We start from the raw sequence: 12,372 nt of genomic DNA, 5'->3' as shown, positions 1-12,372 counted from the left end.
GGGCAGCAGAGAGCAGTGGGTGCCTCTTCCGCCCATGGTCTCTCCCACCCTATCCCCTCCCTGGAGAGAAGCCTGGGGGCGGGGCCAAGCGCCACAACAACAACACCTGCGTGGCTCGGGCTGCGAGAAGCCTTGGAGCCGCTGAGTGGCGTCCGCGATGGTCGTCGCTTCGGAACTCTCCGCGCGCTAGAGAAGCGGCAGCTCCGTCGAAGCGCCTGGCTGGACGGGCGGGGAAAAGCGACGCCGCCGCCGCCGGTCCTTCGCTTGGGAGCAGCTCCGCTTCTTCTTCTTTTCCTTCTGCGTCTTCTTCTTCCTTGCCATGCCGGCTCCGCCGGGCGTTGAGCCGAGCGCCGAAGCGCCGGCGTCGGGGGAGCCGAAGTCTGTGTCGCCCGTCCTCCGGCACCTGGGCTCGTTCGCGGCGCGCGCGCTGCTGTGCCTGGCGCCCGTGTACCTGGCCGGCTACGTGGGGCTCAGCTCGAGCTGGGTGCTCATCGGCTTGCTGCTGTGGATGTGGTGGCGGAGGAACCGGCGCGAGAAGCGCTCCCGGCTGCTGGCAGCCTTCGGGCTCGTCGAAGATGAGAAGCAAGCCATCAGCCAGGGCATCGCCTTGCAGCAGCTGCCGGCCTGGGTAAGCAAGCGGGCGAGCGGGGGAAGGAGCGCCCTGGGGGCGCTTGTGGGGGACCGCTTTGGATCCCGTATGGCAATCTGGAAAAATCGTGCCCGTCTCCTTATTTATCAGCGCTGAGGTTTATTTGTTTGCGCCGAGGTTTGTCTTACGCATTTATAGACTGCTTCATATTCAGTTTCCAAACCGGTGAGGAGCTTTTCAGAGGGAAAGTGGAACAATATTTGAGCCAAAGCAGATTCCCTTTCAGGTTGTCTGTTTTTGAAACGGAGCAGCAGTAATCGCCCTTGTAATTTATCGCTTTTTCTGAATGGTAATTCTCCATTCTGGTGGTGTCATGTTGAAAGATTGGTCTGAAACTTTGGAGGTAAGTGGTAACCAAGCCAAGAGATGCCACCCCAGCTTATTGTCAGTAGGTAAATAAATTTTAAAAATCTGTTAGTAATTAATGTGACTTTTTAATATCCTTAAGCTACTGCATTGAGTGCTGCTGTGGTCCATACTCGGTAGAAATCGAAGACTGGAGTGGAATGTTCTTGTCACTAGGATCACAACTTTACAGATCCTTTCCCCATGAGGCCTTAAAAGCCAAATGGGTGTCTAGCTTTCAGTATCTGGTTTTGTAATGTATATTTAATTGCTGTTAATAGCCTTTAAATGTTTTTGAATGGTTTTTGATAATCTTTTGTGGTCACACTGGTTGATGTTTAAAAGCATGCTTCTGAAATGTTGTAGGTCACTTATAATGCAATCCTGTAAACTTCTTCTGAGAAGTAATCCCTATTGAATTCAGTGGGACATACTTCTGGTTAATTGTTTGTAGGATTGCAGCCTCATATACTTCTGTGCCGCCTTTTTCAGGCTCCAGGCAGCTTATGAAACGGTTAAAACAAAAACTGTTATCAGGAAAGAAAACTTAAAACTCATGGCTGCCACTTGTAGTTGTTTGCGGTTGTTTTCCCTGTGCTTGTTTCTTCTTCTGATTGGCTGTCCTGATAGTGAAAAGGTAATATGTTGTTGGTTTCCCCATTTCCAATCTGTCTCAGCTACCATGACCAATGGTCAGGAATGCATTTGGAAGGTGCAGATTCCCCATCTTCTGATGATTTGTAGAGGTTCTCTAAAGATGTAACTGAGCTTGACAGTGTTAGTTTTATCACAGCAGTGAGAGGGAAAATGTTTATTGACAAGGGGACACAGCTGACCTCTGCCTCCCGCCCCCCAGCCTCACCCCCACTTTTATATTAAGGTAAAGGTTTTGTACAGCATCTGAATAGTCCCAGCCCAACACTTGGATATCAGGCAGTATCTTGAAATGTATGTACTGTACTTGTGTGGCCACTGACATTAATATGCCATTAGATGTCACAGTGATGGCTAAAATAACTGTGGTGGTTCATCTGTTCAGTGAACTGAGATGATGGAGAGTTTGGAGTTCAGATTTATTGTGCTCTCATGTGAGGTTAATAGGTATTTGTGTGATAGCTAAGCTTTACTCAGAGTAAACCCATTGAAACAGATGAACATGATTTAGTTGGGCCTATTAACTTCAGTGGGCCTATTCTGGTTAAAACTTAGCTGGGTGCCATTTTTTGTTTCTGAACCTGCTGCTGTTGTTTTAAATGTAGAGTTGCATCAGCTGGGACTGACAGTGAAGGAGATCAGAGGGGGGACTTAAACCTCGCCTCTCTTGCTGAGGTACTGAGGGAAACCCCTACTCTGAAGCAAGTGTTTGCATTGTGAGGAATAGGATTGCACTGTCAAACTCATATAGTGTTCTCTGCTTGAAATGCAATTGGCTCTACAAGACCAGTAACACCCAGAGGGAAAAGTGCAATTTGCTACACTTGACCCTGAGACAATTTGATCATAAGTTTTGATCATCTGTTTGTTTCTGTGCTGCTTCCTCACAGAACTGTGCCTAAAGTCATTCACAGGATGAACAAGAGCAAGTATAACAATAAAAAAGGAGGAGCAACTTGAAATCAACATGATCTCAGTAAATAAATATTTAAAAATCAGCCCAAAGAGCATTGTATAAAACAGTGTAAATATGCTAACCTAATTAATCCAACAGTTTAAAATTAAGCAAGAGAAAGAATGGCAGCATGCAAAACAGGAGTGGGGGGCTATTTCCAAATACTATTCTACAGAAGCTCAACTTGCATGCATTAAATGTAGCCACACCATTCCCTTGTTGCAGGCTTCTCTTCCAGCTCTCACCCCTGGGTCTCCTCTCAATTTTCCCCCAGTCTTTTACCTAGGGAGGTAGATATTGCTACTCCTCCTTCAAGTCCCATCTGCACTCATAGCTTTGATATTGTTCACCTCTCTCCACCAAACATCTCTTTCAGTACTGTCTTCAAGGCACTCAGAAACCACCAGAAGCCACATTTGTTTGTTTGTTTTGAGCCACATTCTTGGAGAACCTTGGGATCACAAGAAAATCTGTCTTCAGGGCGCCCTTGTGACTCCTAAATATTATATTAGTGTATCCTTCTTTAATCCTTGAGTGGTATTGTAGCACTGGCAGCTTATTTATTTATGTATTGCATCATTTTTGCATCCCGCCCTTTCTCCAAACAGCTTAAGGTGTGTTCACATTACCACCTGAGAGAGCAGTGAAGTTGTCCCCCTCCCCGCATTTCACAGCTCTTCTCTCCCCCCCCCCAGCTGTTCACATCAGTATGGCTTTGACTAATTTCTGTTTGTGTACACCTGGGGTACACAGCCTGCAGCCCTCCAGATGTTTGTTGGACTACACCTCCCATCATCCCTGATCACTGGCTATGCTGGCTGGGGCTGATGGGAGTTGTAGTGCAGAAACATCTAGATGGCTGCAGGTTGTGCACCTCTGGTGTAGACAGATGGCTATTGCTCTGCCTCTTCAGTTGGAGGCAGCAATACTTATGAATACGAGTTGCTGGAATCCACAGGAGGGGAAAGTGCTCAGATCCTGCATATGGTCTTCCCGCAGGCACCTGGTTGGCCACTGTGAAAACAGGATGTTGGACTAGGAGAGACATTGGTCTGATCCAGCAGTCTCTTCTTATGTTCTTATACATAGACTGGGGGGGCAGCACATTGATGAACAGGGATGTTTTTACCCTATGCAAAGGTGTTCACACCTTGGCTGGAGATGAATTAGGAATGACTGAAGGACTCTAATCTGTGTGAAACACAGTTTGATGTATCCTATAACAAAGGATACATATGCATTTTGGAGAGTGAACATGAATGAAAAACCCAGCACTGGCAACTCTGGGAGTGCACAGTAAATGAGAATGTGAACCTAGCCTTCGTCTGTGTTTCAGCCTCTTCTACCCTGGGAATATCACTAATCCTTGACTCCCCCACAAGGATCTACTCCACCTCCCTATTTGCTGCAGCTGTGTCAATGCTGCAGTCAATAACACACACACACACACACACTCCAGCAGAAGCGGGCCTTGCTATTGTACTCTGGAATTTCCAATGTATTATCATGATGGATGCCTAAAGTATCTGAAATATTTTCCCATCCTTGAATGTTGCTTGTCCAGTTTCTATTGCTTCATAGGTTTCTCTTTTACTTCTGTACAACATAATGTGCAGAAGGTCAAGAGCAGCTTTTCCTCCTTCACCGGAAAAAAATATTTTACGTAGTACAGTGGTACCTCGGGTTAAGTACTTAATTCGTTCCGGAGGTCTGTACTTAACCTGAAACTGTTCTTAACCTGAAGCACCACTTTAGCTAATGGGGCCTCCTGCTGCTGCCGCGCCGCCGGAGCATGATTTCTGTTCTCATCCTGAAGCAAAGTTCTTAACCTGAGGTAATATTTCTGGGTTAGCAGAGTCTGTAACCTGAAGCATATGTAGCCTGAAGTGTATGTAACTCGAGGTAAAGGTGTTGGCAGTTATAAATAATTGAGAACATTATTAGACTTTCAGAAGGAAGTGCTTTATAGGTAGATGCCTCTGTGTGATCATTTCTGCTTGGAGTGACATAGGATACATTCACCACCACAAGGTCACTGTGATGAAAGTGTTGGTCAGGGTGGTGTAAACAGCAGAAGGTTGCATCAGTCGGGCCTGTTTAGAGCTGGGTTTGCCAACAACAAATGGGCTTTCCCTGTGTGTGAGGTTTTATTATGCATGTTTTTAAGTTTTTACTGCTTTCTTGCAATGGGAGGAGCCCTCATTCTTGACATCAAACTCTTGAACCTGCTGGTTGTTAGCTAGCTTCAGTCATTGGGATGGAATTCTCAGGAAACTCTTATTTTTGATGCTCCCATTACTTTGTATATACAGTAATATACTGTCAAATCCTCAACCTGAATGGAATGCCTATGTGATGCTCTAGCAAATGAGTCAATAGGTGAAACAATCTAGTTCAGAAGTGGACCATCTTCTGCGCCCCACAAGTCAGGGTCAGCCCTGCCACAAGGCAGAGTGAAGCAGATGCAGTGATACAGGAATGGACAGTTGTTTGTCTGCCATGTTATGTATCCTGCACCAATCAAGCTAGCTTCCTACTCTCGGGTGCAGTGTGGGGCATTGTCCCATTGCCAGTGTTAAAGCAGGATTCAGTTGCCACTTCTGGTTTGTTTCAGTACATGGATTTGGTGTTGGGGGTTTTTTGTTCTTTCCTATTTTTGACTTGCCCTGCCATGAGCCATGCATTGGGATGACCTGCATATACAAGTGCAAATCAAATATTCAAGTTTTACAAATCCTAACTGCAACAGGGCTGAATAAAGACCTGGTCAAAGGCATCCAACTAATACACCAGCTTGGCAGGTTATGAACGCTAAGGCTGAGAGTAAAATAAATGGCATTGCATGCATTTTTTTATTCTGCCCGATAACCTTCTACAGTGTTACCTCAGGTTAAGTAGTTAATTCGTTCCGGAGGTCCGTTCTAAACCTGAAACTGTTCTTAGCCTGAAGCACCACTTTAGCTAATGGGGCCTACTGCTGCCACAGTGCCGCCACCGCTCGATTTCTGTTCTCATCCTGAAGCAAAGTTCTTAAACCGAGGTACTATTTCTGGGTTAGCAGAGTCTGTAACCTAAAGCGTATGTAACCTGAGGTACCACTGTACTGCTAAATTATTGGGTTTATAATTCCCAGTACTGTACTGATTCTGCAGGAAGTTTCACCCAGATCTGCCAGAAGATACTGCATTTGGAGGTATCAACAGCCTACCTAATACAGTAATACAAACTTATGCATGTTTACTCAGAAGTAGGACCTGCAGTATTCAGTGTGGTACTTACACCAAAGTAAGTATTAGACGTGTCTCACTTTGAGGGGGAAGGGCAATATCTCAGGGGGAGAAATTATTATTATTATTATTATTATTATTATTATTATTTAGTCATTAGTTGCTTGAAGTTAAAAGGTCTCCAAACTTACAGTTGGAACAGACATACATAAATACATTGTATACCCAATATAAAGCATTAATATTGCATACAACATACAATACAGACAGTACCATTTGATCTTGCTTCCTGCAATTGTTCCAGCCCTGTTATTTGCATATTGTGGCATTTGCTCTTGTGTAACAAAGAGGAAGCTGTCAAGGTGAAAAACATTTTGTTTTTACTGGACAGCAATGCTCCACTTTCTATTTACACCTGTAAAACTGAAGGTCGGCTATAACATTCATATCATAGGCAAGGAAGAACTTTAGGTTGTATTCAGTGGTGACTTTGCACAAGGTGGGGTGACTTCATTTTTGCAGATTACTGATACGCATCCAGGCTCTTCACAAAAGCTGTTTCCAGAGGTTGGAATACTATTTGCTCTCATAAAACATTTCCACTGACACTGATATATAGGGCAAACTATTTTATAAGAGTTTTTTTAAACCACCAATTCATTTTTTAAAAAATAACACCATGTAAGTATACAACCAAATAATTAAAACATCATAAAATTGGATCCACATTCAGAACATTATTCCCTTAGAGAAACTGATATTTTATCACAAATAATCTAGGTAGACATTATTCTCTTAGAACATTGAAGTAAGATGTAGCTCAGTTGTGTATTAAAGCTGTAATAAACTGGTATTTTATAGAGAAGAGCAGTTTTGATTAGTATGAAAATTGCAATTCATAGCGAATCAGAGTGCTAACTCCTGCAGAAAGGCTTGACAGTTGAGGTCAACGCCCCTTGGTTCCTGTGGTATTGGTCTCCTTTATTACTAAAATGCCAGCAGTGTTTGATCTCTAGCACCTGTGAGGCTGCACATTTTATCATATAAGAGTAGCACCAATGTGTTAATACCATTTACTGTAGAAGATGAGGTGATTTTAAAATCCTGTGTGTGTTGACCTCTAGAAAAACCTTTTAATGAGGGTGAAAGAAGAAAGCGCAAAATATGGTCTGAACCTCAACATCAAAAAAACGAAGATCATGGCCACTGGGCCCATCACCACCTGGCAAATAGAAGGGGAAGAAATGGAGGCAGTGAGAGATTTTACTTTCTTGGGCTCCATGATCACTGCAGATGGTGACAGCAGTCATGAAATTAAAAGACGCCTGCTTCTTGGGAGAAAAGCAATGACAAACCTAGACAGCATCTTAAAAAGCAGAGACATCACCTTGCCAACAAAGGTCCATATAATTAGAGCTATGGTTTTCCCAGTAGTGATGTATGGAAGTGAGAGCTGGACCATAAAGAAGGCTGATCGCCGAAGAATTGATGCTTTTGAACTGTGGTGCTGGAGGAGACTCTTGAGAGTCCCATGGACTGCAAGAAGATCAAACATATCCATTCTTAAGGAAATCAGCCCTGAGTGCTCACTGGAAGGACAGATCCTGAAGCTGAGGCTCCAATACTTTGGCCACCTCATGAGAAGAGAAGACTCCTTGGAAAAGACCCTGATGTTGAGAAAGATTGAGGGCACAAGGAGAAGGGGACAACAGAGGATGAGATGGTTGGACAGTGTTCTTGAAGCTCCCAGCATGAGTTTGACCAAACTGCAGGAGGCAGTGGAAGACAGAAGTGCCTGGCATGCTCTGGTCCATGGGGTCACGAAGAGTCGGACACGACTAAATGACTAAACAACGACAACAACAATAACAACAACAAACTGCTTATGTGTAGAAAAGCATGCCAGAGGGCTTTTATGTTTTAATTTGTAGATGGCAAGAACTAGACTTAGCTTGAAATCTCCGCTCTTAAAAGAAAAGATGCAAATTAATTCATAAGAATGAAGCTCCTTTATATCATGTCAGATCTGTCTATCAAGCTCAGTAATGTCTACTCTAAGAGACGGCAGTGTTCCCTAGGCTTAGCTAGAGGTATTGCCCATGACGTGATCATTTCAACTATTCAACTAAAAAAAATAAAATGCTGGGCTTGAACTTTGGACTTTTGGCATGCATGGCATGTGCTCTACCTTTCTAATAAAACTGTATTTGAATTAAGGTGGGACTTTTCCCAAGTGCACCTGTGGAAGCAGATTGCTGAGGCTGCAATCCAATGTGCTAGGCCACATGACCCAGAAGCTGTACGCCGGCTCCCTCGGCCAATAAGGCGACATGAGTGCTGCAACTCCAGAGTCGGTCATGACTGAACCTAATGGTCAGGGGTCCCTTTACCTTTACCTAAGCCCCGTTGACATCAATAGGTCTTACCTCTCAGTAGACAGGGTTAAGTATTTGCTGTGAATATTTTGGGACAGCAGTAATCGTCTCAGATTCACATCTATCTGGGCCATGAACTGTGTGTATCTACCAAATTTTACATGTCACTATTGGCTGGTTCAGACAGTGCTACAGAAGCAAAGTTTACAGTAGTGGGAGGAACGTGGAGTCAAGAGATTCGGTGTCTGAGATGATCTTCAAATGGAGAATTCGTCATTCTTGGAGCCAGTTCAAATGTTAATAAATAGCAGGCTATAGCATCGTCAGACTGAACGTTCAGGTACAGTGGTACCTTCGTTCTCGAACATAATCCATTCCGGAAGTCCGTTAAACTTCCGAAACATTCAAAAACCAAGGCACAACTTCTGATTGGTGCAGGCACCCCGGAAACAATAGCCGACAGCCGCAGTGGACGTTCGGCTTCCAAAAAACGTTCAAAAACCGGAACACTTATTTCCGGATTTTCGGCATTCGGGAGCCAAAGTGTTTGAGTACCAAGGCATTCGAGAACCAAGGTTCCACTGTATTTGAATGCTCTACCAGCTTAAACAGCAATAATAATGCAAGGATTAAACCCTTCTTGTTCTTGACATATTAGCCTTCCACAATCAGGGTATCTTTTTACCCTGAGGTGTATTCAAAACAGAATTGTCCCAGCTTGAGTCTGAAGAGGTCCTGTCTATTCCACAGGCACACAATGAATGTTTGAGTTGGCTGAGCTCTATGAACTGAATGGTGCAGAAGCAAGTGAAGCCCAGAACAGAACCTGAAGCACCATAGTCAGGAAAGTTATGTAAATTCTACATAGGTTGGAGTTTTTGTGGAACAAATAATATTGTGAAAACCCCAAAGCTTCTGGTGTATGAGGGGGTCTGCAGTTTAAGTGATGCTCTAACTTCCCATTAGGGGACACGGGTGGCGCTGTGGGTAAAAGCCTCAGCGCCTAGGGCTTGCTGATCGAAAGGTCGGCGGTTCGAATCCCCGCGGCGGGGTGCGCTCCCGCTGCTCGGTCCCAGCGCCTGCCAACCTAGCAGTTCGAAAGCACTCCCGGGTGCAAGTAGATAAATAGGTACCGCTTACCAGCGGGAAGGTAAACGGCGTTCCGTGTGCTGCGCTGGCTCGCCAGATGCAGCTTTGTCACGCTGGCCACGTGACCCGGAAGTGTCTCCGGACAGCGCTGGCCCCCGGCCTATAGATGTGAGATGGGCGCACAAACCCCAGAGTCTGTCAAGACTGGCCCGTTCGGGCAGGGGTACCTTTACCTTTACCTTTAACTTCCCATTGTTTGTAGGCATCCTTTCGTTGGTCTTGTTTTGAGCCGTGTCCTCTTACTGCAGCATAGAAAAACTGCCCTGGTCATGATGGAGAATAATTGGCTTGTCAAGCAGCTAAAATAGGCACTGCTTTCATCCCTAAGGGAGCTCAAATTAGTCAAGGCAGAGCATAACTGGATGGGTGTGAGAGAGACAGACATCCATGCTATATAATTAAAGCACGTGGCTTCCCCCAAGGAATCATGGGAACTGTAGTTTGTTAGAGGAGCTGGAGATTATAGCTCTTTGAGGAGTAAGTTACAGTTTGCAGGAAATTGATGTGCTTGAAATGTATGGCAAGGAAAAAAGCAGCCGTTTAGGATTTGGACTCTGGAGGACTGGCCTCCTGTTACTGAGAATTTGATCCTGCTTGTGTGCTTGCTTCTTTTGATTGTATTGTCAATAATGCCTTAAATGCTGACTGCTCTGTCTTCTGAAGGCCTTCTGAAGGCCACTGACTCAATGAAATTAAATTTCCCTTTTGGGAAAGGGGAGCCCAAAACAGTACTCTTGAATGCGTAGCAATAAGATTTGCACCAGCTTCCTTGGAAACCCGTTACTAAGTTTGCCAACTCACACACATCAGTGGACTATCTCACATTGAAAAGAACCTCACAAGTTGTTCTGTGCACCATAGTTTCTCATCAGTGTCTTTCATAATCCCGTTGTCCTTACTTGCACCCTGTCTATAATTCATTTTTGCAAAAAATGAGCTCACATCTTGCTTTTTTGTTCATTCTTGCTTGCCAGGTTCACTTCCCTGATGTTGAGCGGGTGGAATGGCTGAACAAGGTGAGGCACTGAACCAACATCAAGACAAGTTTGATCTGGATAGACTTTATATACTCTCTTTAAAGCTAGATCTAAAACACAGCACATAAATGTCCAGTGAATAAATATATTTGCTCTAGTGAGTGGGTGGGTTAAATTCTCATGTTAGGCATACCACTTTTCAGGCAGTTTATATAAGGTTTACATAAGAATTATCACTGGCTACTGGGCTATTCTAGTTTTGGACTGCATTTACTTGAGACCCTCTGTCCTTCTCATGTGTTTTCAGTGCAATCCTTGGTGCTGAATGCGTTTCCTGCTTCTGTTCTAGAATCCAGGAACGGTTGGTGAAAAGGGTGGTGGTGGTGATGATGTATTTGCACACTGCCAGCCTCTTCACCACCTCGCCATTCCCTCTCTCCTTCCCAGTAAATGGCAGTGGACTCCACTCCTCACTGAGTGCTCCTGCTGTAATCTGATATTTTATTTTATTGTATTTTTTAAAAAGGAAATTAGCAAACTCTCTCTCTCTCTGCTTGCTATCTTTAGATACTCAGAACCACAGTACAGACTCCATTGTATGATGCAAAGCTTCTATTCTTTTTTCTGCTTTGTGTGGTATTTAGGTTCTTGAACAGGCCTGGCCATACTTTGGGAGCATCATGGAAAAAACATTTAAGGAAGTCCTTGAACCAAAAATCAGAGCTAAGAACGTGCACTTGAAAACATGTACATTCACTAAAATCCAGTTTGGAGACAAGGTAAGGTGAAAACCTAAGCTAATTGATTTTGGCTGTGAAAACCTAAGCTAATTGATTTTGGGATATGTGGCTCGGGCAGGGGGAGGAATAGTGCTTAAAAGCAAAGTAACTTCTATATACCTCTTTGTGAGAGATTTCCTCCTCTCTTCCTGCACCTCCATTTATACTAAGTGTGTGAACTGCTTAGTTTCTGCTCTTTAGCGCTTTAAAAAATATCAAGAAGTGTAAACAGCCAGCCCTTGTTAGGACTGTAACAACTTAGTGTCAGTCTAACCAAAATATTTGGCTCTGCCTTTAATTTTCTTTAGCAGCATTGTTAAATACCAGAATTCCTCTTCTCTGGGAGGGATGTTCAGTTTAGGATGCCTTGTTCCATTCTGATTTAGAAGTTAGCAGGACAGGATTTAGAGGGCAAGTTGTCTGCTATAACCAAGTTAGAAGTTCTGTTTCCTCTGGGATTTAAATGGGTCTAGTCTGATATTTGAACATTCTTGTTTTCGAAAGCAATTGGACCTTTTTTCAGTTTGTTGCTCATCACAGTGGCAGATAACACTGTTGTGTGTCTTCTCTGCTTTCAGTGCCCTAAAATCAAAGGAGTAAAGGCCTATACCAAAGAAGTTGATAGAAGACAAGTGATCCTGGACTTGCAAATATGGTAGGGCAGTATTGCTCCCCACCCCCGCCGCTGCCACTACCCTATAGCTTGTCACTGAGAATTCTCCGATCTTACAGTGCAGTGGTCAAGGAAAGTCAATGAGCTGATTTGGGCACCTTGATAGAATTGCTTTCCATGAATCAATTATATCAATCAATTATGTTTTCTATTCTCCTCCTCTGGGGCCTCAAAGAGAAGGACATATGTTGCAGCACTGAGAGATGTTTGAAAATAGTTTGGGGAAAATGCTGAGCCCATTAAGGAAAGTACCTTTATTAGTATTTAATGAACGCAGAGCCTGTGCTGTCTGTTGCTATTTCTGTGCTTGCATATAGTCCTGTTCCTACGTTGCTAAAAGAGAAAAAGTGCAATGGGCAGTTACAAGGGTCTCTGCAGCCTGGTTCACATGTCAGATCATGAGAAACCAAGCTATGGCTTCGCAGGAGGACTATGGGTATGTGTGGCCTCCCACTTGCAGTTGCTTGCAGCCTTTTTATTTTTTTACTCCCATACCATGGCAAGGCAAGGTTTGGCTTAGCCTGTCATCCAAATCCAGGATTGTGGTTAAGCTCTCTCCTAACTAACCACACGCTGCAGCCAGTGTGGT

At 44.1% G+C, this 12,372-nt stretch overlaps 1 protein-coding gene across 1 annotated transcript in view; it reads left to right on the top strand.

Moving 5' to 3' along the window:
* Window positions 1-131: 131 nt before the first annotated feature.
* The window catches only part of ESYT3 (extended synaptotagmin 3), a 39,840-nt gene continuing 27,599 nt past the window's right edge, over window positions 132-12,372 (top strand). The window contains exons 1-4 of the mRNA XM_082235252.1: window positions 132-628; window positions 10,329-10,370; window positions 10,976-11,110; window positions 11,689-11,765. Of these exons, the coding sequence (XP_082091378.1) occupies window positions 320-628; window positions 10,329-10,370; window positions 10,976-11,110; window positions 11,689-11,765 (563 nt within the window). The 5' untranslated portion in view covers window positions 132-319. The remainder of the gene's footprint in view (window positions 629-10,328; window positions 10,371-10,975; window positions 11,111-11,688; window positions 11,766-12,372) is intronic.

Source organism: Podarcis vaucheri (assembly GCF_965113315.1).
Source record: "Podarcis vaucheri genome assembly, chromosome: 1".
Classification (NCBI taxonomy): domain Eukaryota; kingdom Metazoa; phylum Chordata; class Lepidosauria; order Squamata; family Lacertidae; genus Podarcis; species Podarcis vaucheri.
Note: the sequence above shows the minus strand (reverse complement) of the source record. Positions and strands in the feature narration are given on the sequence as shown.